Source organism: Sorex fumeus, unplaced genomic scaffold, assembly GCF_029834395.1.
Source record: "Sorex fumeus unplaced genomic scaffold, SorFum_2.1 ptg000024l, whole genome shotgun sequence".
In the NCBI taxonomy this organism is placed as follows: Eukaryota; Metazoa; Chordata; class Mammalia; order Eulipotyphla; family Soricidae; genus Sorex; species Sorex fumeus.
The window spans coordinates 4744619-4769006 of NW_026606081.1; the positions used below are offsets into that span (position 1 = coordinate 4744619).

The following is a 24388-nucleotide window of genomic DNA, read 5'->3' on the forward strand; positions in this document are numbered from 1 at the left end:
TCAGTTCTTATTTAGAGTGATCGTTTCCAACTAGCATTGTCATACTGGACCCTTCTCTATCTTTTTTTTTTTATTAGCGAAACACCATGAGGTACAGTTGTAGATTTACAATTTTTTGTGCTTGGGTTTGATTATACAATGATCAGATACCCATCCCTCCACCAGTGCCCGTTTTCCACCACCATGGATAATATCCTCCCCACCCCCATCCCCCCATCCCCCCCTGCCTCTGTGGCAAGGCAATCCCCTGTGTTCTCTCTCTCCTTTTGGGTGTTGTGGTCTGCAAAAGAGGCATTGAGTGGCAAACATGTTCAGTCCATAGTCTACTTTCGACAAGCATCTCCCCTCCTGGGAGGATCCTCCAAACACCTTTTATTTGGTGCTCCCTTCTCTATCTGAACTGCCCTTTCCTCTAGGATACCCGGCTGGCCTGACCCTTCTCTATCTTAACTACCCTTAGTCTCCCATACCAATGACCAACTATTGACCAGTCCACCTGGCCCGTTTTCCCTGGCCTTGGATATTAGTTTCATATTTGTGTTTTTTTAAAAAATATATATATACTCCATGAATAAATGCAGTCATTCTATATCTGCCCCTCTCCTTCTGACTCATTTCACTCAGCATGATACCTCCAGGTCCATTCATTTTGAGGCAAATTTTATGACCTCAATTTTTCCTAACAGCTGTGTAATATTCCATTGTGTAGATTTTTCTTTATTTATTCGTCTGTTCTCCGACATTCAGGTTGTTTCCAGATTCTGGCTATTAAACAATGCTGCAATGAACCTAGAAGTGCAGATGGTGTTTCTGCTGTGTGTTTTTGGACCCCCAAGGTATATTCTGATGGCTACAGTTTTAGAAATAATTTGTATCCACATTACTACCAACCACTACTGCCATAATTTAGTGCTTTCCAAACTGATTGATGAAACAAACTGTTAGAGAAAATGTAAGACAATCAATCCTAGAGATTCCTATGACCATTTTGGCAACTATAGATAAAACTATTGGCACACATATCCAAATAACTTTTGTCTTATGTTGTCTTAGGGCTGGAGCGATAGCACAGCAGTAGGGTGTTCGCCTTGCATTCAGCCAGCATAGCCGATTCAAGTTCGATTCCTCCACCCCTCTCGGAGAGCCCGGCAAGCTACTGAGAGTATCTCGCCCGTACGGCAGAGCCTGGCAAGATCCCCGTGATGTATTCGATATGCCAGACACAGTAACAACAAAGTCTTCAATGGAGACGTCACTGGGCCTGCTCGAGCAAATCGATGATCAACGGGAGGGTCTTATGTAAACAGTTGCAAATTGCCAACTTGTTCCACTATTACACTATATTCCGCTGTGTTCCACTATGTTACAGAAATTTAAAACACAAGAAAATAGGTTTTTAATTCCAAGAAAGCACTTTGTGTTACAAAACTCATTGTGTCCCAAGGCATTATTTGGGGGATAAACCAGAACTATCACTTATTAAACCACAGTTTTCCTATGAAAATGTTTAAAATCTTAGACTTTTTGTTATTATTGGGAAAATAAATACTAAAATAAATTGTTAAGGCTATTGTTATGATATATAACAATAAAAGAGAAACGATTTAGCTTAGATAGCTACTTGCTGAAATAGGTTATGCCCAAATAGGTTATCAATCTAGAACAGAGACAACATTATATCTAAGTCCTCTTAATTTGTCAATACCGAAATTCCAGCAGGAGCACACCGGATTAGATGGGAGAGCAAGATAGAAACCAACAAACTCAACAAACAAAAGCAGTAACACAGAAAACTCAACTAGTAACAAACAGCTTAGTAAATTCAGCTGCTTTAAAATAGAATAAATTTATGAAAACAAAGCAGTTCAAACTTAAAATGAAGCATCTGACTCCTAATAAAAATCATTTATACTCATCAAGGTTACAAAACTAAAGAGTTTACAATCCTTTTTCTTATTTTTTAACTGAATTGAATACATTAACAGAGAGCTACTCAATGAATGATCTCAACCATGATTATTCAGTGACAATAAAAAAAGTCAAACATCTAGTGGTATCAAATAGATTTTCATATGTAACTCTTATTTCAAATGTTTTAAATGTTTAAAATGTGGTTGTTGGCTGGAGGGTTATGCAAGGAAAGACAGTCAAGGAAAAAAGGTGTTTGCCTTGCACGAGGCCGACCCAGGTTTGATCAATGGCACCACATATGGTCTCCCGATACAGCCAGGAGTGATCCCTGAGCACAGTAGCATGTGGTCCAATGCCCGCCCCCCGTTTATGATTGTTGGCATCTAAAATAGAGAACTACTATATAGTTGGCTCTGTATCTAGAGGAATTCATAACTGCTAACATAGAATGATAAATGCCTAAGATTACAGCTACCCACTATACTGCCAATTGAAAATACTCTGCAGTGGTTGCTGCTCCTGTTGAAGTACTCACTGTTTTATTTTCAATTTTTCACTCTGTGTAATGAATTACTAATCCCACACTTCCCCTTTTGTCCCATTTTACTCATTTATGTATAAAACACACACTGTTGTACAAGAGCTCTTCAAAAAGTGGAGGAAAAGCAGTTACTATCTAAAATATAGCATGCATTTGAAATAAAGGAAGAGTGCTTAGTTCTTTCTCCACTTGAAGACACTAAACATTTTAACTTTATATTAATCTACCTTTGTCCTAGAACTTCATTTTTCAGTTAACGTATCATTGTATATTCTGTATTTCTCTTGATAAGTAGAATTAGGGCCCTATTCAAAGTCATCAGTTCAGAAACTATAGAGGTAATCTCTCAGGTGAATAAGATTTCTCATCTATGCTGCTTTCCTCCACAACTGTCAAAGGAAGTAATGGTGAGAATTAATAAGTATGTGGGTCTTATTATGCATATCTTTTATTTATTTTATTGTACTAACATTGTATTATGACATTAAATAACTTTCAAGTGTCACTGTCACTGTCACTGTTCTCCCGTTGTTCATCGATTTGCTTGAGCGGGCCCAGTAACTTCTCCATTGTGACACTTGTTACTGTGTTTGGCACATCGAATACATCACGGGTAGCTTGCCAGGCTTTGCCGTGAGGGTGAGATACTCTCGGTATCATTAAAAATCAAAATCTATATATTCTACATTAAGATCACTAAAAGTCCAATTCTATCCTTCTCCATACGATTAACCCCTTTTCCTGATTTTAACCACCCTCCCCCTTTCCTTCTTTCTTTCTGATAACACGAGTTCATCTTACAGTCTATAAGAATTTGTTTGTTTTATCTAGTGTATTTATTTGTGGCTTTTCTCATTCTATGTATGTCCCACGTATGAGTAATATACATAACTTTTGTCTTCATTCATTTGACTTATTTTACTAAGCGTAATACCCTCTAGGCCCACCCATGAAGTTGAAGAAGCTGTGTTTTAGTGAGCAGTATTGTGTCTCTATATACATATTTGTACACATACATCTTTTTAATCCATTCATTTATGGATGGGCACTTGGTTGCCTTCCAATTCTAGCCTATTATAAATAATGTTACCACAGACAGTGGGGTGCATGTGTCTTTTAGAATTAGAATTGTTGGTTTTGCATATTTGGGCAAATGCCCAGTAGTGGGATAACTGGATTGCATGGAATTTATGTTTTTAATTTTTTTGAAGATTCTTTTGAAGCTTTCTACACTGACTGTACCAATTTACAAGCCAGCCAACAGTGTACAAGTTCCCTTTCTCTCCATGAGTGTTTTTATCTTGTCAGTAATACTTTGAGGAGTCTTCCCAGGTGGTCTTCAGGAATTCCAGGGGCGAATTAGTGATGCGAAGCCAAGTAGCCAGATGATTCAACTCCATGGCCGGATGCAGTGATGCTTGGTCCAGCAGTGCTGGGGGATCACAAGGCCCCTGTCAGGTGATGCTCAGAGGTCTCCAGGCAGGTCTATACCCAGCAGTACCTGGTGCTGGGAATCAAACTTGGATCTCCACACACACAAGACATGTGTCTCTTCCCTCTGAGCTATCTCTCAGGCCCATTTCTTGGTTATTAAACAGCATCCACCTTTATTAAATTATTGTTGGTCATTAATGGGGAGGGTTTGCATTTAATTCTTTCTGCGACATCATTAGAACTACCTACAAAGACCGTCTTGGCGGTACACAGCGAGACTATAATTCTTCTGTATTCCTTCCTGAAATTCTGGTTCAGTAGACCATATATGATGGCATTGAGGCAGCTGTTGAAATACGCCATATAGTAGCTGGCCACAAATAGCCACTCTGGAATCCTGGACACTAGACTGGCAGGATCTGAAGCCACAGCAAGACCAATAATGTTTAATGGAGCCCAGCAAATGGCAAAAAGTACAAACACCACAAACATGGAGATAAAGTTCCTAAAGTCCTGGGGTTTCAGTTTGAGTTTGCTGTCACGTTTCACCCTCCATCTGACCTGAAGGAACAGGATCCAGATTCTTAAGTAACAGAAGATGACGATGATCATAGGAATGATGAAATGGAAGACCACCACAGCTATCGTGTATGCAGCGCTGACCGACTGAGTGAACGTACAGGAGTAGATCCTCGGGTCATACTGCAGGGACCCAATACTCAGGTTGGGCACAATGGCCACAAGTGTCAGTATCCATATCAGGATAATGTAGCAGACGGAGTTCTTGTTACTGTACAGCTTGTCATATTTGATACTGTGGCAGATATAACAGTAGCGGTTAATGGCAATTCCCGTGATATTGAATATGGAGCCCACGACGCTCAAGCCCATTAAGAAACCACTTATTTGGCAGTGCAGGTACCCCAGCGTCCATCCATTGTTAAATATAGATGCCAGCACCAAGGGGTAGGGGTAAACGGCCACCACCAGGTCTGCGACAGCCAGACTCACCACAAACAGGTTTCCTACAAGAGAAAGTTTTATTTAAAAACAAAAAGTTACTGTGAGTTGTGGAATTATTGTATGCTTTATTTTTCAGGTTCTTTACTTTAGAAAGGGGCTTTTTCTGCAACTCAGATGACTTGGCATTCTAGCCACTGCCGTAATGTAGGGAGTGGGGCCTGTTTTCATCAGAAATTGAGCTCTTTTCTTGCCCTATCAAATTATAGTGGTCAAACTTCCCCGACTGCCCAAGCAAGGCACCGCCCACGTTCAGATCAGTTGTTATCAAGCTGCTTGCTTTCTCTTTTACTTATTTATTTATTTTTAATTTTTATTAGTTGAACACCATGAGGTACAGTTGTAGACATACAAATTTTTGTGCCTGAGTTTGAGTTATACAATGATCCATTACCCATCCCTCCACCAGTGCCCATTCTCCACCCCCACTGATCCCAGTATCCCTCCCAACCCCCACCCCCATCCCACCCTGCATCTGTGGCAGGGCATTTCCTTTTGTTCTCTCTTTCCTTTTAGGTGCTGTGGTTTGCAAAAGAGGCATTGAGTGGCAATCATGTTCAGTCTATAGTCTACTTTCAACATGCATCTCCCATCCTGGAAGGATACTCACAACACCCTTTATTTGGTGCTCCCTTCTCTATCTGAGCTGCCTTTTCCCTTAGTTTGTGCAGCTGGCCTCCCAAAAACAAAAGCCCAGGTCCAGATGGATTCACTAGTGAATTTTTTCAAACATTTAAAGAGGACCTATTGCCAGTTCTTCTCAAGATTTTCCAGGAAATTGAAGAAACAGAAACTCTCCCAAACAGTTCCTATGAAGTCCATATCTCTCTAATACCAAAAGGAAACAAGACACCACAAGAAAAGAAAACTACAGGCTGATATCCCTGATGAACATGGATGCGAAGATTCTCAACAAAATATTAGAAAATAGAATTCAATAACTCGTCAAAAAGATCATACATCATGGCCAAGTTTAATAACACCAAACATCAGCTAAGCGGCACAAATGCTGGCCGACTTTGACCGTGAGTGTGGAAAGGTAGGACTACAGCTGAATCTTATGAAGACAATGTTTATGAGAAACAGCCTCGTTCCTGATGCCCCATTCGCTCTCAACGGAACGACCATCTTCAAATGCAACAGCTATGTGTACCTCGGTCGAGAAGTCAACATGACAAATGACCTGGCACCCGAGCTGCGCAGGAGGAAGAGAGCGGCTTGGAACACCTTCAAGAACGTCGAAGAAATAGCTAAGAGGATGAAGAACCTCCGGCTCCGGGCACATCTTTTTGGTTCCACTGTTCTTCCTGCATTAACATATGCCTCAGAGACCTGGGCCCTACGCAAACAGGATGAGAATGCTATTAAGGTCTCCCAATGAAGAATAGAAAGAGCTATGCTTGGAATATCACGTTTCACTCAAATGAGAGAAAAAATCCGGAATTCCGACATCCGTCAACGATCAAAAATCAGGGACACTGTCTCATTTGCCAAGGTGTCAAAAATCAGATGGGCTGGTCACGTAATGAGATTTAAAGACGACCGCTGGACTAGAGCTGTTACTGACTGGATTCCACGGGATGTCAAAAGGCCACGTGGCCGCCCACCTACCAGATGGTCAGACTTCTTCGTGAAGATCACGAACGATCAGTTTGAGGCTCTTCATGATCCTGGAGCGAACAGATGCCATTGGGCTACACTAGCACGCGACAGGGACAATTGGAGACGTTACTGGCGCCCGCTCGAGCAAATCGACGACTAACGGGAAGTTAAGTGATTAAGTAAATGATCATGGCCAAGTGGGATTCATCCCGGGGATATAAGGATGGTTTAACATTTGGAAATCGATCAACATCATCAAACATATCAACAAAAGAAAAGATAAAAACCATATGATCATATCAATAGATGCAGAAAAAGCACTTGACAAGATCCAGCACTCATTTATGATGAAATCCCTCACCAAAATGGGGATAGAGGGGACTTTCCTCAATATAGTTAAAGCCATCATCTACCACAAGCCTACACAAGCATCATTCTCAATGGGGAAAACCTGAGAGCTTTCTCTTTTGTTTTAGAAGTTCCTTCCAGGGACCAGAGGGATAGTACAGTGGGGAAGGCATTTGCCTTGACCCGGTTGACAGGGTTTTGATTCCCCGACATCTCATATGGTCCCCTGAGCACTTCCAGGAGTAATTCCTGAGTGCAGAGCCAGAAGTAAGCCCTGAGCATTGTCCTGTGTGACACAAAAAGCAAAAAAAAAAAAAAAGTTCCTTCTACATTAGCTGAAAATTTTCATGTTATGTCATTTCTTTTTATTTTATTTTGGGGGTCTTTGGGCCACACCCAATGGTGCTCAGGGCTACTCTTTGCTCTGTGCTTTAGGGGTCAAACGCAGGCCCTTTGCAGGCAAAGCGCACACTTGGCCCATTAAGTTCTTGCTCTCACTCAATGTTCATCCTGAAGCTAACCATCACTGCCCTAAACTCTAGACCTTTCACCCCTCACCTCCGAGCTCTTCAAGTGGATTAGAGAAAAGGGTTTTGGCATCAGCTATTTGTGTCAGAATACCGGTTTCACTACTACTCCATGTCTAATTTGATGATCTCACCAAAATTTCCTCTTCTCTAACATGGAAATAGCAATAGTATCTTTTTTTTTTTAATTGGGGTCTGTGTAAGGACTAAGTGAAGCAATCTTTGTGACATACATTTTCTATCACATAAGTACTATATGAATGGTATTTTGCCACTCTCCTACTTTAATCCATAGAAAAGGTAACATTTTAAAAATTTGTATAGCCTGACTGTCCTCACCAGGGCCCAACAGCTGAAGACCTCCGGGCCCCAGCCAAGGTCATGTTGGGACCAGTCTCCACACTTGGATGAGCCTCACGCATAAAAGAACTGGCAGAGAAACCCAGGTGTGTGGGACCCAGGGCTGAGATCTCCAAGCCTGCACGGTTTGGGACTGGACCTGCCAGTAGCTAGACAGTTACACCCACCAACTGCCATGTAACCCCAACAACAGCCAGGATCCAGAGATTATCACACCAAGCGGCCGTGCGACTTTTTATTTACATTCATTTAATTTTTCAGGGTACCTTAAATATCCCACCCACATGGCAGAGCCTGGCAAGCTATCCGTGGTCTATTTGATATGACAAATCCAGTAAAAAAAATGGATCTCATTTCCCTGACCCTGAATACGGCAGAGTCGAGAAGGATGTGGAAGGAGAGGTTGATAAAATCCCAAGGCAGAAATATGCTGCCAAAACAAAGGTAAAGGTAAAATGTAAAGGCCCCCCCAACATTCATCGATTTGCTCGAGCGGGCCCAGTAACGTCTCCATTAGAGATTTTGTTGTTACTGTGTTTGGCATGTCGAATACATCACGGGTGGCTTTCCAGGCTCTGCCGTGCAGGCGAGATACTCTCGGTAGCTTGCCGGGCTCTCCGAGAGGGGCGGAGGAATCGAACTCGGGTCGGCCATGTTGGCTGCGTGCAAGGCAAATGCCCTACCACTGTGCTATCACTCCAGCCCTGCCAAAATGAAGAAAGACAAAAATGATTGTCTGAACTTTTAATGTACGTACGCTGGCATCTGATGCATCCATCGAGGACCTGATGGTACAAGGCGAAAGATCAAGTATGACATCATTGGTCTGACCAAAATGAGAAAACAGCAATCACATCACGCCGTTTTCAACACTGGAGAAGAACTGTTCCTTGGAACATGTGACAAAAGAGGCGTCGGTGGTGTCGGTATCCTTGTCAACACAAACTTAGCCATGAGCATTGATTCATTTGAATGCTTAACAACCCAAATGGGATGATTACACTTGAATAGATGTGGCTCACTGCCAGCAGTTTCTATCTTTGTTGTCTATGCACCAACATCCAATTATGGTGAAAGAGAAATTGAGAAGTTCTACATGGAGCTGGAGAAGTTCTATAAAGAAGATCATACCTTCTACAAGATCATTGTTGGTGATTTTAATGCCAAGATAGGACCAAGAAGATCAGCCGATGAACTCCACATCGGGACCCATGGCCTAGAATGGAACGAACAGGGTGAAAGACTGTCTGAGTTCATCATGTCAACCAAGACCTTCCATGGTAACTCACAGTTCCAAAAGGCTGAATCTAAACATTGGACATGGGAGTCTCCTGGTGGACGGTTCCACAATGAAATAGATCACATCATATTCAATTGGCAGTTTTGCCTAATCGATGTTGCTGTTGTCCCAAAATTCCAAATGAGATCGGACCACCATCTCCTTCATGCAAAATTCTACCTCACAGAAAGAGGAGAAAAGAATGCAAAGTTTAAGAAGAGAAGTCCCAGAATGACCACCAACTGGGAGCTCTTTGGCTCTGTTGCGGTAACATGGGAAGATGCCATCATTGACAACATTGATGAGGAATACGATCGAATGATTCAGCACCTCCATGATTGTGCGAGGAATGCCAAGAGGGAGATAACCACAAAAAAACCGCCTTTCTTCAAACACTCTTGAACTTATTCGCCAACGTGGCTTGGCACATGCCTCAGGCAACTGCAAGCGAATGTCCAGCTGGCAAAACAATGCAGAGAAGCCATCAAGGATGACTTCAAAGACAGGAGAGCAGCGGTGCTGGTAGATGCGGCAGAAGCTGGGAAAAGCATTCGTAATGCCCGCCTGTCATTCACTAACTACAAAACCAAGATGACTGCCCTCCAAGATCCTGATGGATCTATCACATCTTCCAGAAGGGCAATGGAGAAGATTATTCATGACTTCTACTCAGATCTCTTTAATAGCCACGTCTACTTGCCCACATACCACATTCCGCACGATGGGTATGTCATTCCCAATGTTCTCCCTTCCGAAATCCAACATGCCATCTCGTCGGTAAAGAAACAAAGAGCACCTTGGCCAGACAAGATCAGACCTGAACACCTGAAGAACTTACCACCAGTACTCATCAATACACTGGCTCGACTCTTCACACGCTACCTGTCTGAATGCAATGTTCCATCCCAATGTACTACTGTACTACTATACAAGAAGGGAGACATCCACAACATTGGCAACTATCGCCCAATCTGTCTATTGTCTGTCATCTACAAACTGTTCACTCGAGTCATCCTGAATAGGATTAGCAGAACACTAGATGAAGGAAAACTATGTGAACAAGCCGGATTCCAAAAAAGGATTCAGTACCATCTACCTTATCCACACGATTACTAAGCTCATTTAGGTTTTTCAGGAGTTCAAGATGCCGCTCTGTCTAACGTTCATTGATTTAAAGAAGGCCTTTGATTCTGTTGAGACGGAAGCGGTCATGGAAGCCCTAGCCAATCAGGGCATACAAACTCAATTCATCAGGATCCTTCATGAGCTCTATTATGCATTCTCTACCAGGATCTCACCATTCTACAAAGAAGTAATCATCCATGTCAAGAGAGGGGTTCAGCAGGGTGATACCATTTCACCAAAATTCTTCAGTGCTACCCTCGACAACATCATGCGACGACTGGAATGGGAAGGAATGGGAGTGAAGATAGATGGTCGGCAACTACACCACCTCTGCTTTGCTGATGACATCGTTCTAATAACACCAAACATCAGTCAAGCGGCACAAATGCTGACCAACTTTGACCGTGAGTGTGGAAAGGTCGGACTACAGCTGAATCTTACGAAGACAATGTTTATGAGAAACAGTCTCATTCCTGATGCTCCATTCGCTCTCAATGGAACCACCATCTCCAAATGCAACACTTATATATACCTAGGTCGAGAAATCAGCATGATGAATGACCTGGCACCTGAGTTGCACAGGAGGAAGAGAGCGGCTTGGAATGCCTTCAAGAGCGTTGAAGAAATAACTAAGAGGACAAAGAACCTCCAGCTACAAGCACATCTCTTCGATTCCACTGTTCTTCCTGCATTAACATATGCCTTAGAGACCTGGGCCCTATGAAAACAAGATGAGAATGCTATTCAGGTCTCTCAAAGAGGAATCGAAAGAGCTGTGCTTGGAATATCACGATTCACTCAAATGAGAGATAGAATCCAGAGTTCTGATCTCCTTCAACGCTCAAGAATCAGAGACGCTGTCTCATTTGCCAAGACATCAAAAATCAGATGGGCTGGACACGTAATGAGGTTTACAGACAACCGCTGGAATAGAGCCATTACTGACTGGATTCCACGGGATGTCAAAAGATTGCGTGGACGCTGAGCTACAAGATGGTCAGACTTCTTCGTCAAGACCCTAAATGATCAGTTTGAGGCTCTGCATGTTCCTAGAATAAACAGATGCCTTTGGGCTATGCTAGCACGCAACAGGGATGAATGGAGACGTTACTGGCACCCGCTCGAGTAAATCGATGAGTAACGGGGGATCAAGTGATCAAGTGATCAAGTATAGCACATTAAGGAACAGAAATTAAGCTAAAGTGCTGGAGCAATGTATCCTGCATGTGCACTTCTGCATGTGCCCCTCAAAACAAACAATACCACAAAATTAAGCTCCACATTTTCAGTACATTAATTCCATACCTTAGTCTAACAATGTATTTTTATTTAAAAAAAAAACACCCTAGGGCTCTTTTGAGGAAGCAGCTCAGTGATTAGATCATATGATTTGCATGTTTGGGTTCAATCCATGGCACCACACATACACAAACAAAATACACGAACACCCCACTTATATTTTGCCAGTCTCCGGGACCACAAAATACATAAATAAAACAGAACAGCAACAATACCCTAAATAAATCACTCTACTGAAATTTTAACATGGCTTTTTATCTTTGTTTCTTACCAGTCCTTTGGCCTTTTAGTGGATCCTCATCTTAAATTTTAAAATGTTACCCATTTTTCCCAATCTCTTAAATGGAAAGCCCACAGTCTTTGCTTATTCGCCTAGCCAAAGAGAAGAAAATTGCTCCTCTTTCAAAGGCTGCTAAGTCACTTTATTTATACTTTACATTTAAACTCTAATAAATTCCATTCAATTAAAATATGGTACGTGCGTAACACAAGTGCTGGGGTGACAGGGATCTTATGAGCCTCAATCTTAGATTACTGTATTACTGTCTTCCTGTTCATCGACTGCCTTGAGCAAGCCCCCAGTAACATCTTTGTCCTAGCCCTGAGATTTTAAAAAGTGCCACATTCGAGGCTCTTTCAGGGTCAGGAGAATGAGACCCATCATCGTTACTGGTTTTTGGCATGAATACTGAATACGATACGGGGAGTTTGCCAGACTCTGCCGTGTGGGCAGGATACTTTTGGTAGCCTGCCAGGTTCTCCAGAGTAAGAACTAGATGACAAGAGGCTTCCGGGAGCAGGGTTTTATAGTCTCTGGGTCTTGGCCGTTGATGGGATTACACGGCGCCGGGGGCAGTTGGTGGGAGTAGCGCCTACATACTGAAAGATGGGGGATCTGGGTGGAGGAGACCCCAGTCTCAATCCGAGCAGGCTTGGAGATCTACGCCCTGGTGTCCCACACACCTGGGTTCCTCGGCAGGTTCCTTCATGTGTGAGGCTCGTCTGAACATGTGGGGAGTGCTCTTAAGCATAGCTGAGGCTGGAACCGGAGGTCTTCAGCTGCCATCTTCCACTATGTAGGCGTTACACCCACCAACTGCCCCAGCACCGTGTAATCCCATCAACAGCTAAGAGCCAGAGACTATAAAACCCTGCTTCCGGAAGAGAAGAGCACAGAGTCTCCTGCCTCTGTGCCTGGCTGTCCTCACTGGGGCCCCTTGGAGGAGGGTGGGTTGAGTTTCCCTCCCCACCCCAAGCAGAGCCCTGGCAGCTGAAGACCTCCGGTTCCAGCCACAGCCATGCTTAAGACCGATCTTAGATAAACAAATAAAATTAAAATAGAAAGATACAAAACATATATGGGCATGAAAAAAGGCAGCAAGAGAGGGAGCAGAGGTGGTTGGGGACATTCCAGGCACAGTGTTTATGCACTTTGCCTTTTATTATATCAATTTGCAAAAACTTGCCTTCCTGTATTTCTCGATTGCTAAACCCTGTTTGTCTTCCTCATATTTAGATCCTGAATAGTTAAATCTGTTGCTCAAATGTTTGATGATGGAAATTAAGTTGTCATCTCCCAGCATTTTAAACAAAATAGTCTTTGAATTTGAAGTCTTTATTTGATGAATTTTAACCCCCCCTCTCTCCCACCTCAGCACACACACACACACACACACACACACACACACACACTCACAACTATAAAGAAGTGAAAGAAAACAGCAATCGTAACGAAAAAAGTTTAGGTTTTGCTAGGTGGGTAGGAAATTCAGATAAACTGTCATTAAAAGAACATTTTATATAATTGGTTATGCTAGCCCAAATTAAAGTAATAAAAGCAAATTTATTTTTCCACAGACCAATTGCTATTATCAATGAAATATTTAAATTCCAAAGTGGGCCCATTTTAATAAATTTTTAACTCAAGATGTTTTTATATTTTAAAAATATGCATACTATGCAAAATTCAGGTGAAAATTAAACTGCTGTAAAATAGTACTTTTTTGTACAGAAAATCATGCTGATAAACTGACCTACTATAAACTTATTTTAAAGAGCTCAAAAACAAAATCATAAACTACGTCCTACATTTCCTTCATGATTTTAATCCTCTGCTTCATTTATTTTGTAGTAATTATGCTTCTTTTCTGTCCAAGCAATTACAATAATTAAATCATTACTTTAATTTTCTCTGAACTAATTCCATTTTACAAGTGTTCAGAGAAAAAAATTAAGCTAGACTCTGGGCAGATGTGTCTATTAGGTAGCTCGGCTGGAAGCTTTATTGCCACTTTTGGTGTGAATGTGTTTGTGTGTGTGTGTGTGTTTGTGTTTGTGTATACATGTTGCAGAGAGGAGAAAGAGTATGCTACTTCCATTTTTTTTTATTTAAGAAATACACTCCACCAGTTAAAGTGAATTAAATAACTTAATTATAATTATACAGTTTCTATTTCATCTTTTCCATTCTCAGCTCTGTGACACTCCAGATAGTCTTACAGATACGCAAGACTCTTTGCGACCAATATAATGCATTCCGAAGTTGAAAATAATTCTATTAATGACTAACAACTTCTTTTAATTATACAGTTTCTATTTCATCTTTTCCATTCTCAGCTCTGTGACACTCCAGATAGTCTTACAGATACGCAAGACTCTTTGCGACCAATATAATGCATTCCGAAGTTGAAAATAATTCTATTAATGACTAACAACTTCTTCTCTATTGGCTTCAGTTCCAGTCCAGTTCCAGTCCTTACTGGATTGCAATCATACATTTTCAATCATACATTTTCAATTATACATTTGCAATCATACATTTGCAATCATACATTTGATTGTAATCATACATAAGATTAAGAGTGGGTGGAGAGAGCTCACTGGGCTTAGTGCATGTGGAAAAGCCAAGCTCAATCCCTAGCACCACCTGGTCTCCCAACACTGCTAGGAATAACTCCTGGCATGGAGCCTTGAGCAGCTGTCCTTTATATTCCTTTAAATGTATCCACGTTTCTCCTAATTTCCTACTTAGAATCTGTGAATATCTTGAAACCAGCCCATCAGTTGTGTGGAATTCTAAGGCAGAACAAGTTGTGTGTGGGTAAAAGCCTGTATTTTTCTCCATGCCTTATTTATTGGTGCTACTCTAGTCCGTCAAATAATTGAATTTTGAGTAAGAAGGTACTATTATGCTCTTGCTTTATTTTTTAACCAAAATTTTCATTTAAAAATAACGCACATGGGGCTGGAGAGATAGCACAGCGGGTAGGGCGTTTGCCTTGCACGCGGCCGACCCGGGTTCGATTCCCAGCATCCCATATGGTCCCCTGAGCACCGCCAGGAGTAACTTCTGAGTGCAGAGCCAGGGGTAACCCTTGTGCATCACCAGGTGTGACCCAAAAAGCAAAAAAAAAATAACGCACATAGAGAACATTGCACAAATCATAAGTCCACAGCTCAATGATAGATTTATAATACACAATGATTGCTTTGCTATGTGTACTCAGGGAGAAAGTGTAAAGAACATTACCTGCTTTATTCTTCTCACAGATCTTCCCACATGCATTTCACACCAGGTAATTGTAAAAATATGGGGGTCTAAGAGATTCAATAATTTCAGTGTAGAAAATGTAGAAAATGAGGTTTGGGTATCTTTTTGTTTGTTTTTGGGCCACACTTGAGGATGCTCAAGGGTACCCCTGGCTCTTCACTCAGGATTTACTCCCGGTGGTGTTTGGGGAACCCTATGAGATGCAAGTCAAGGGCCCTACAGGATGAACTGGGCTCTGGCCCCAGGACTGTGTATCTTAACTGGTCTCTCAGCTGACATGGTAGAGAGAAACGCCAATGGTCCAGAGCTGGTCTCTTCTCATTCTGCTATGACAGGTCCTCAGAAGATGCAAAGAGGATAGTGTGATTTGACTCTAGGGTCTAATACACATTCTTTTGCGTGGGTGGAGGTGGGGGGGATGTTGGGGCTGTGCTCAGACCTGACTTTTGGCTCTGTGCTCAGGGATCACTACTGGAGATCCTTGGGGGACCATATGTTGTGCCAGGATAGAACCAAAATGGGCTATGTGCAAGGCAAGTGCCTTGAACCCATACTATTTCTCTTGTCCCAATGCAGCTAAATATTTTTGTATTCATTTTATTTTTTGTTTTAGAGGCCACACTTGGCAGTGCTCAGCACTGCTCCAGGTTCTGTGCTTGCATGCTGTTTGTGGGAGGGCATCATATGTGCGGCTGAGGTTGGAGCCTGGGCTCCCACGTGGCTCTGTTATAACATCTCTGGACCCCTGCTAAACAATTTTTAATTTCTTCCCTGGAATGTCAAAAGTCAAAAGAGGAGGATTGCATAAATCACCTTCCTATTCTAAAATTCTCGAAAGGGTGCACTAGTTCAAAACTTAAGAAATCCTAGTATTCTTATTTCATTGCCTCTATTCTCTTTTTTCCATCTTTTCCCATCCATAACACCAACAAATTATATTTTACTAAAATGGAGGGACTAAACAGTCATAAGAATTTTTAATGGATATTCCAAGAGTCATGCTTGAATCAGCTGTCTATATCATTGTTTCAAATTATCGTGCATTCCAGAAAACCTCAACTGATTTGAATTGCAAGTGGTACCGCTGAATAAAAAGTCTCAATTATAAAAACATAAAAGTTAAAATGCTTTGCAGATTAACGCTCACCGTGGGTCTGCCAAGTCAGATGCAGGGATGTAGCATTTTATAGACTGTCCTGTCAGACAGTTTCTTATAAAATGAACCAACTACAAAGGAATGGAGCAGGGGCACTGTCTTTAAAATCTTTTTTTTTTAAATCTCAATTTCCAAAGTATAATTGCTGATAGTCAACCAAAGAAATTGAATTCTAGGGCAATTTCAGAGGCTTAAATTTTGCTCCACCACTTAAGGTCACTATAACGGGTCTATACCCTCAGTTTCTCCTCCACAGAAGGAGATGTCACAGTGATACCCCATTAGAGGCTTTAGTTACTGGGCCTCTCAGACCTGTGTCTGACCCACAGAATGCAGTTTGTGGAATGCAGTGCCCCAAGACTAGCTGGGAACAAGCCTCTTTCTGAAGGTGGAATTCTAGTCAAAAGTCAATCATCTATGAAGTGAAGTCATTTAATTGACAAACTCAAATTGAATTCATTATCAAGTATTTATTAATGAATTCTTAATCTATGCCCAGTCCAAAGAATTATGGAGAGCAAAACAAAAAAAAAAGAAACAAACAGAATAAGAAAACCCAAAACCAGAAGGTTCCCCAAAGGAGTCAGACCAAATTGTAAAATGAAAGTATTATCAATGATGTACTGCGAACACTGTTTTTAGCAAGCATATAAATATATGTTTCCTTCTCCACCCCTCCCTCAAATGCTCTCCTGGAGACAAAGAAAGAGCTGGCTGACCATCCTATAGACATTTGAGTATGCGGTGTCCTATAGACCAACTGTGTTCACACCAGAAAAATCGATTGCAGTGCTTGGAGGGAGAACAAGTTTAACACTACTACAGATCAGTAGTGGAGTATATGTAAATACACCTTTTTCTTTACTGAAATTTCCGTTTTTAAAATGTAAACTTGTTTAACTTGGAGAAATCATCACATTCTGATTCTTTTATAAAGTTGCAGTCTTAAGATCTGAAAACGACCACCAACTAAAATAATTATGCTATGGCTTGCCAGGTCATAAATCTGCTCATATTTTCACAATGTTGGGGCGAGGAAACGCATGTCAAAGTGATCTGAGTTGAAAGGACTTCTTAAGGAGCTTTCTGCCAACAGTGATCCTGTGTCTCTCTGGTCTAATACATTCTAGAAATTGGAAACGATAGTTTATTTTATCCTAACCTAAAGAGAACCCAACTCTAGAAAAGTCTCTTGCCCCTGAGGAATAAAAAACTCCTCGATTCATGAAAATAAAACCAATTCTGAGTGAGCAAGTAAAAAGAAAATGAAATTGATGTGGCTTCAGTCCCTATTAGAAATTCCAGGATGTGTGTGTGTGTGTGTGTGTGTGTGTGTGTGTGTGTGTTGAAAAAGAACTGCACTTCTCTTAGGGCAAACCACTTGACCCCAGCGTGTGTATGTGTGTGTGTGTAGTGTGTGTTAAGAAAATGAACTGCACTTCTCTTAGGAGAAACCGCTTGACTACAGGGTGTGTGTGTGTGTGTGTGTGTGTGTGTGTGTGTGTCTGTGTGTGTGTATGTTGAAAAAGAACTGCACTTCTCTTAGGGCAAACCACTTGACCCCAGTGTGTGTATGTGTGTGTGTGTGTGTGTTAAGAAAATGAACTGCACTTCTCTTAGGAGAAACCACTTGACTACAGGGTGTGTGTGTGTGTGTGTGTGTGTGTGTGTGTGTGTCTGTGTGTGTGTATGTTGAAAAAGAACTGCACTTCTCTTAGGGCAAACCACTTGACCCCAGTGTGTGTATGTGTGTGTGTGTGTGTTAAGAAAATGAACTGCACTTCTCTTAGGAGAAACCACTTGACTACAGAGTGTGTGTGTGTGTGTGTGTGTGTGTGTGTGTGTGTGTGTGTGTGAAGAAAAAGAACCGCTCTTCTCTTAGAAGCCCCTTGAACCCAGAGGGCGTTGCTTGTGCAAGGGTCCCCAGCAAGGAGCGCCCGCGGTGGGCACCAGTCGGGGGCTGCCGGTCCTGCTTGCCCGGCTCCGGGAGCCCCTACCTGCGTTCCTCAGCTTCCTGTTGCGATACACCGACAGGATGACCAGGACGTTGCCCAGGATGTCCACCACGATGGTGAAGATGAGGATGGAGGCGAGCGTGGAGACCAGCCAGGAGGGTCGCGGCCGCGCCTCCTCCCCGCGTCCCGGCGCGGGCTGCGAGGCGTTGAGCAGAGGGGTCCCGCCCGGCGCGCCCCACGCTCTCCCGGCCATCCCGCGGGCTGCCCAGCGGTGCCCAGCGTCCGCCCAGCGCAGCGCGGTCCCCCGCCACCTTTTGATGCCTCCCCGGGGCCCTCCTCACGCCCGCCCCGCCCCATCGCGAGCGCTCGGTGCCAGCCGCGGCCGCCCGCACCCCCCAGCGGCCGGGCCTTGCACGGGCAGCCCCGCGGGTAGCACCTGGCCCCGCTCTGCGGCTCTCCCAGGGGTCGGGCCGGGCTGGGCACCACCGGCCGACGGCGCCCTCGTGCGGGCCACACGGGGCACCTAAAGCGTCCGCCTCCCCCCGCCCCCCCCCCCCCCCCCCACACACCTCGTTTCTTGCATCAGGACCCAACTGCGCGCTCCTTTCTTGCACCAGGACCCAACTGCGTGCTCCTTTCTTGCACCAGGACCCAACTGCGCGCTCCTTTCTTGCACCAGGACCCAACTGCGCGCTCCTTTCTTGCACCAGGACCCAACTGCGCGCTCCTTTCTTGCACCAGGACCCAACTGCGCGCTCCTTTCTTGCACCAGGACCCAACTGCGCGCTCCTTTCTTGCACCAGGACCCAACTGCGCGCTCCTTTCTTGCACCAGGACCCAACTGCGCGCTCCTTTCTTGCACCAGGACCCAACTGCGCGCTCCTTTCTTGCACCAGGACCCAACTGCGCGCTCCTTTCTTGCACCAGGACCCAACTGCGCGCTCCTTTCTTGCACCAGGACCCAACTGCGCGCTCCTTTCTTGCACCAGGACCCAACTGCGCGCTCCTTTCTTGCACCAGGACCCAACTGCGCGCTCCTTTCTTGCACCAGGACCCAACTGCGCGCTCCTTTCTTGCACCAGGACCCAACTGCGCGCTCCTTTCTTGCACCAGGACCCAACTGCGCGCTCCTTTCTTGCACCAGGACCCAACTGCGCGCTCCTTTCTTGCACCAGGACCCAACTGCGCGCTCCTTTCTTGCACCAGGACCCAACTGCGCGCTCCTTTCTTGCACCAGGACCCAACTGCGTGCTCCTTTCTTGCACCAGGACCCAACTGCGTGCTCCTTTCTTGCATCAGGACCCAACTGCGTGGGCTCGAACCCTTCCTCAGAGAGGAGCAAGGAGCTTGGTCACCAAGTGTCCAATTTCCTTACCTGCACAGTGGGCCAAAGAGGTGACCACGTCGAAGGAACTGCTCACCCAAGGATTCATCGAGACGTTCTCCCGGATCCCCGCAGAACTCACAGACCTCAATGTCCATCCATCCTTCTAACAATGTGTCTCCACGGGCTCCTTGGATGTTGCGATTTCCAAGGCGTCAGGTTTCCACTGCTCTCGACTTGGGACCACCCCCTCTGCTTGCTTCCCAAGGTGATAAGAACCACACAGAGGCAGCTGGGGGCGCCCATGTATAACCGCTCCCAACTCTGCAATCTCAGGGGTCCCAGACTCAGTCTGGCAAAGTAGCCACGACCTGGCATCCTCCAGCACTCCCTGCAATCACTGTCCAGGAGCTGGACAGAATTTACACATCTGTAGCCACAGAGCCCCACAGTCCCGTCGTCTTCAAGACAAGCCAAGCCTGTGTTTGCAACACGCTCACCTAGAGCTTTTAAGAATAGACGTTATTTAAAAATAACGTCTCTTGTCTGTTTCAAGTCTAAGGGAACCCCATGGCAATGTGTAGTACGCGCCAAGAGGTCTTGGTGGGTGGTCTTTCCAAAAGAGGGACCTGGCAACTGTAGCCGGCACCTTTTCAAGGAGTTGAACAAATCCTCCTGTGCCCCACATGTCCACTTTACCTTTTGGGACTTTTCCACCTCCTGGTCTTAAAGTTTCAGATTAAAATGAATTCCCCTTTTATTCATCACTGTTTCTGTTCAGAACATATTTTGCATGGTTGGCACAGCTGGAAATATGAAGGAAGGTGCGGCCTCTGGTGGCGGTGTTGGAAATCTACAAGCATGAAACTGACAGGAGCTGAGGGCTCGCCCATAACGCCTTGTATGCCGCGCATCTGTGTTTGAGCCTGGCCAGGAGTGATCTTTGAGAGCAGAGACAGGAGTAAGCCTGAGCACCACCAGGTGTGGCCCCAAAACAAGCAACGAGAAACAAAAACCCAAACAAAAAAGAGGGGCCAGAGAGAGAGGAGAGCAGGGAAATTACTTTCCTTGTTTGCAGCTCACCTGGGTTCAATCCCTGGCATCACCTATGTCCCCTGAGCCTGCCAGGAGTGAGCCCTAAGAGCAGAGCCAGGAGAAAATCTTGAGCACTCTTGGGTGTGACCCAAAGAGAAAAGCTCACTGAAGGTATCATGAACTGCAAGCCTCGGAGAAGGGGGTAGGGGTGCAAGGTTTTCACACGGCCGCACTGCTGGGGTGTGTACCTGTGACATAAAGTGAGACCGAGTCGGCAATGCATGACAGCCTTGAGGGAGGGACAGAGGTGGGTTTCAGTAGGTACAGTGAATGAGTTAAACTAATGGCGTTTATAACTAACAAATTTGGGGGGCTTGGGGGAGGGACACCCAACAGTGCTCAGGTACCACACCCAAAGTTGCTGAGTCACTCGCTGCAGTGCCAGAGATTGGCATGCCCACTTGCCCTCTGAGCCGCCTGGCCTTGGTACCTCTCTCGGGATGTCCCACAGTCACTGAAGGCGGAGGATGGGGAACAGAGGTTAAGCAACGTTTTCTGGGTTACAGAAGGGGCCCCTTCAGCATGTGCCTTTGTGGGCACTTGCCGGGGTGTACTGAGTGTTCAGGTGAGGTCTTATGGCCTTCTCAGCCTCTTGTAGTGAAAAGAACAAATCCTGGTTATTCTAATCTTCTGCGTTATCTCCTCTTTGGCTCCTCACCAAACCGAAGCCACCATAGCCTTTCACACGAATTGCTCTCGCAGAACCTCCTCAAGCCCACCACTCCTCATTTTACTCTGCTTCTGTAGGTCCGAAACTCAAGGATTTTTGTCCTTAATGACATAGCAAAGCGGGTAGGGTGTTTGCCTTGCACACAACTGACCTGGGTTCGATTCCTCCGCCCCTCTTGGAGAGCCCGGCAAGCTCCCGAGAGTATCCCGCCCGCATGGCAGAGCCTGGCAAGCTCCCCGTGGTGTATTCGATATGCCAAAAGCAGTAACAAGTCTCACGATGGAGACGTTACTGATGCCCACTCGAACAAATCGATGAACAACGGGAGGACAGTGCTACAGTACAACTATACAATCTAACCATAACACTGGTACTAAAATAAAATAGGCAAGTACAGATATGTGTACATGATTTGATGGATGCCTACTGCTGTCGGGAGTCCAGGCACAGATCCAAGTTTTCTACGGCCTTCCATGACTTGCCCTTCCCCCAACATCCATCCCTCCTACTCCACTCGCAGCTTCTGGAACTTGCTCTTGTTTCTCAAACCTCATATTCCTCCCTGACCCACATTCCTCTGATGTGACTTCATTCCTTCCCTTTACCTTCTCTGGGATCGCCTGTGTGCCTCCTTCTTGCTCCTAGATTCACAAGCGCTCTTTTCCCTTCCTTCCACGCATGCCACCTGCACCTATCTGCTTCATTTGCTTTTTCATTTTCTCTTTTGGTTTGGGGGCCACATCTAGTAGTGGTCTGGGCTTACTCCTTGCTCTGTGCTTGCTGGGGAATCACTCCTGGCAGTGTTCGGGGTACCGGATACCACGCTAGGGATTGAATCAGAGTTGGCTGTGTGCAAGACCGGTACCATATCCCCCAGATGGTCTCTATTTGCTCTCGTGTTGGAACCCCACTGGAAGATGATAGAATTGAGGATGGGGCTTGACCAGTTTTGAAGCCAGTGTCTGGCACACAGAAAACTCCAACAATTATATGCTGGACGAAATGAGAGAACAGATGAATCCATTTTATGTCTGGTGACATTAAGATAACAGGAAGTCTATGAAATTATGTCTTTGGATATTTGGAAATTTCCAATTTATCGTGGAAAATGCTATTTGTCATACTAATGGGTTTTTAATGGATTTGTCACCCTTATGTTATGAGGCATTTTCTCCATATTTATTTCTCCAGTAAATAGCAGGGGAAAATCCACTGCTCACATAAGGAGAATTTGTCTTGCCATTATTAGCTTATTTAAGGTAGATTTTATTTGTTTGTCTGCTACGGGATCATGACACTAGATACTTGAGAAGACGTAAAACAATATATTTCAATCATTAACACTCCTTACAGCACACATATGTGTGTGTGTGTGTGTATAAAATGTACTTGTGTCCTAATTTCAAAAGCTCAGTTCACCTGAAACAAGTCATCATGTATAATTACTTTGTATTATTTTTATTTTTAAGGTTTCACTTAATAATGACTTGAGTCAAATATTACTTAGTTTAAGGGCTATGGGGGGGGCAGTTCTTACTGATGGTTTAAAAAATTCAAGGTAAAGCATTGCTTACTATGTATGCTGTGGTGGTAGCAACAAAATAAACATAAATCCAGATTTTTCTGGAAGTCCGTGAAATAAAGAACATGTAAACAGAGGATCTGGAACCAGAACTGGATGGTGAGGGGCAGGTTTGGCCAAAGTCCAAGGCTGTTTTCTCACTCAGAGTGGCCTGGGGCCTGGGGGATCTGGTCCTGTCTAGCCTTGGGCTCTCTCTCTGTTGGGCATCCTTGGTGGGTCAGTTGAGAATAGGGAAGGATGCTCACAGGAAACTCATCAAGCCCCAGACTCCCTAGTATGACATAGGTGGCAGCAAAGAGGAAGAGAAAGGCTGATGGAGGCTGACAAAGCTAAGGAAATTTCCCCCCAAACAGCAGGGCCATTCCTGGATTCGGCGAGAGCAGGAGGATGAGTATGGGGCCATTTCAAGAAGAGAGGGTATCATTTTTGCAACTGGTCAGGAGAGCTAAAGCCCACATTCTCATGGCGACACAGCTGAAGGGTCTCTTACATTCTCTCATGAGCAGCAGTACATGTCGAGAGAGAGGCTGAGGAGGGACTGAGAGCCGTCACCCACCCAGGCCCTACCTCACAGGGCCGGTTGGTACCATGGAAGGGCTCTCGCAGCACCCCGTCAAAAGGTTTCTGAACGCTAGCAGGAAGGACCGAATCTCAGGCCATTCATGAGGCAGCGATTCCCCTGGAATCCCTGAAGCCTTTTCTCTTCTTACCCAGAGAACGCTCTGTGGTTCACGGTGTTAGACCCAGAAGGTGGCGCAGGCCACGGAGCACCTGTCTGCCTTTGCAACTCCAGCTGGAAGGGGCAGGAGAGTGGGAATGGGCTTTGCCAAGACTTCTGAGCCAGTTCGTGTTTCTCTGGTTCAGAGATTTTCTCTCTGTTCCGGGGTACCCAGATCTGCAGCATGTAGATGACGTGCTTCTTGGTGCCCCTGCATAGGACATGCTTCACCCAGAAACTGTCCAGTTTCTCAGCCGGTCAAGCCACAGTGGGGTGCAGGGTCCCCAGATATACGTCCCCTGGACACTGCTGGGAGAGATATCCAACACAGAGCCCTGGGGGATAGCCCCTACCCCATCCTGGGTGTGCCCTTCCCTTCCCCCCACCAAAAAAAAAAAAACTAAAAAAAGAATTTTTCCTAGTGTTGAAATAACAGGGTTGGCAAAGATTCAATCTGTTTGAGCATTTCCTCAGTGGATCGGGGAGTTCCTGTCTGACTGGGATAAATAATCCCACTGGACACCCAGGCAGGCACTTTTGTCCATGATCTAAATAAGAATCAGCGTTTCCCAGGGGCCTACACCAGCTAGGAACCGTGGCCTACAGTCCATCAGCAGTTTCCTTCTTTGTTGTTTTTTGGCTTTTTGGGTCACACCCGGTGTTGCACAGGGGTTACTCCTGACTCTGCACTCAGGAACTACTCCTGGCACTGCTCAGGGGACCATATGGGAATTGAACCCGGGTCAGCTACATGCAAAGCAAACACCCTATCCGCTGTACTGTTACTCCGGCCCCTCCACCAGCAATTTCATGCCCACTTCTCCAGTCTTTGCAGTGCACTTCTGAGGCATCTCAGTGATCAGAGCAGTAGAAGCCCGGGAAGGACAGCTTT

The 24388-nt window shown here is 44.7% G+C and overlaps 1 protein-coding gene across 1 annotated transcript; it reads right to left on the reverse strand.

The window, feature by feature from the left end:
• Window positions 1-4042: 4042 nt before the first annotated feature.
• Window positions 4043-18360, reverse strand: MTNR1A (melatonin receptor 1A). Its single transcript, XM_056114415.1, has 2 exons — window positions 18150-18360; window positions 4043-4911 (listed from the first exon to the last, which is right to left on the reverse strand). The coding sequence occupies exons 1-2, from the start codon at window positions 18358-18360 to the stop codon at window positions 4043-4045; spliced, it is 1080 nt and encodes a 359-aa protein (XP_055970390.1).
• Between the last annotated feature and the right edge of the window lie 6028 nt (window positions 18361-24388).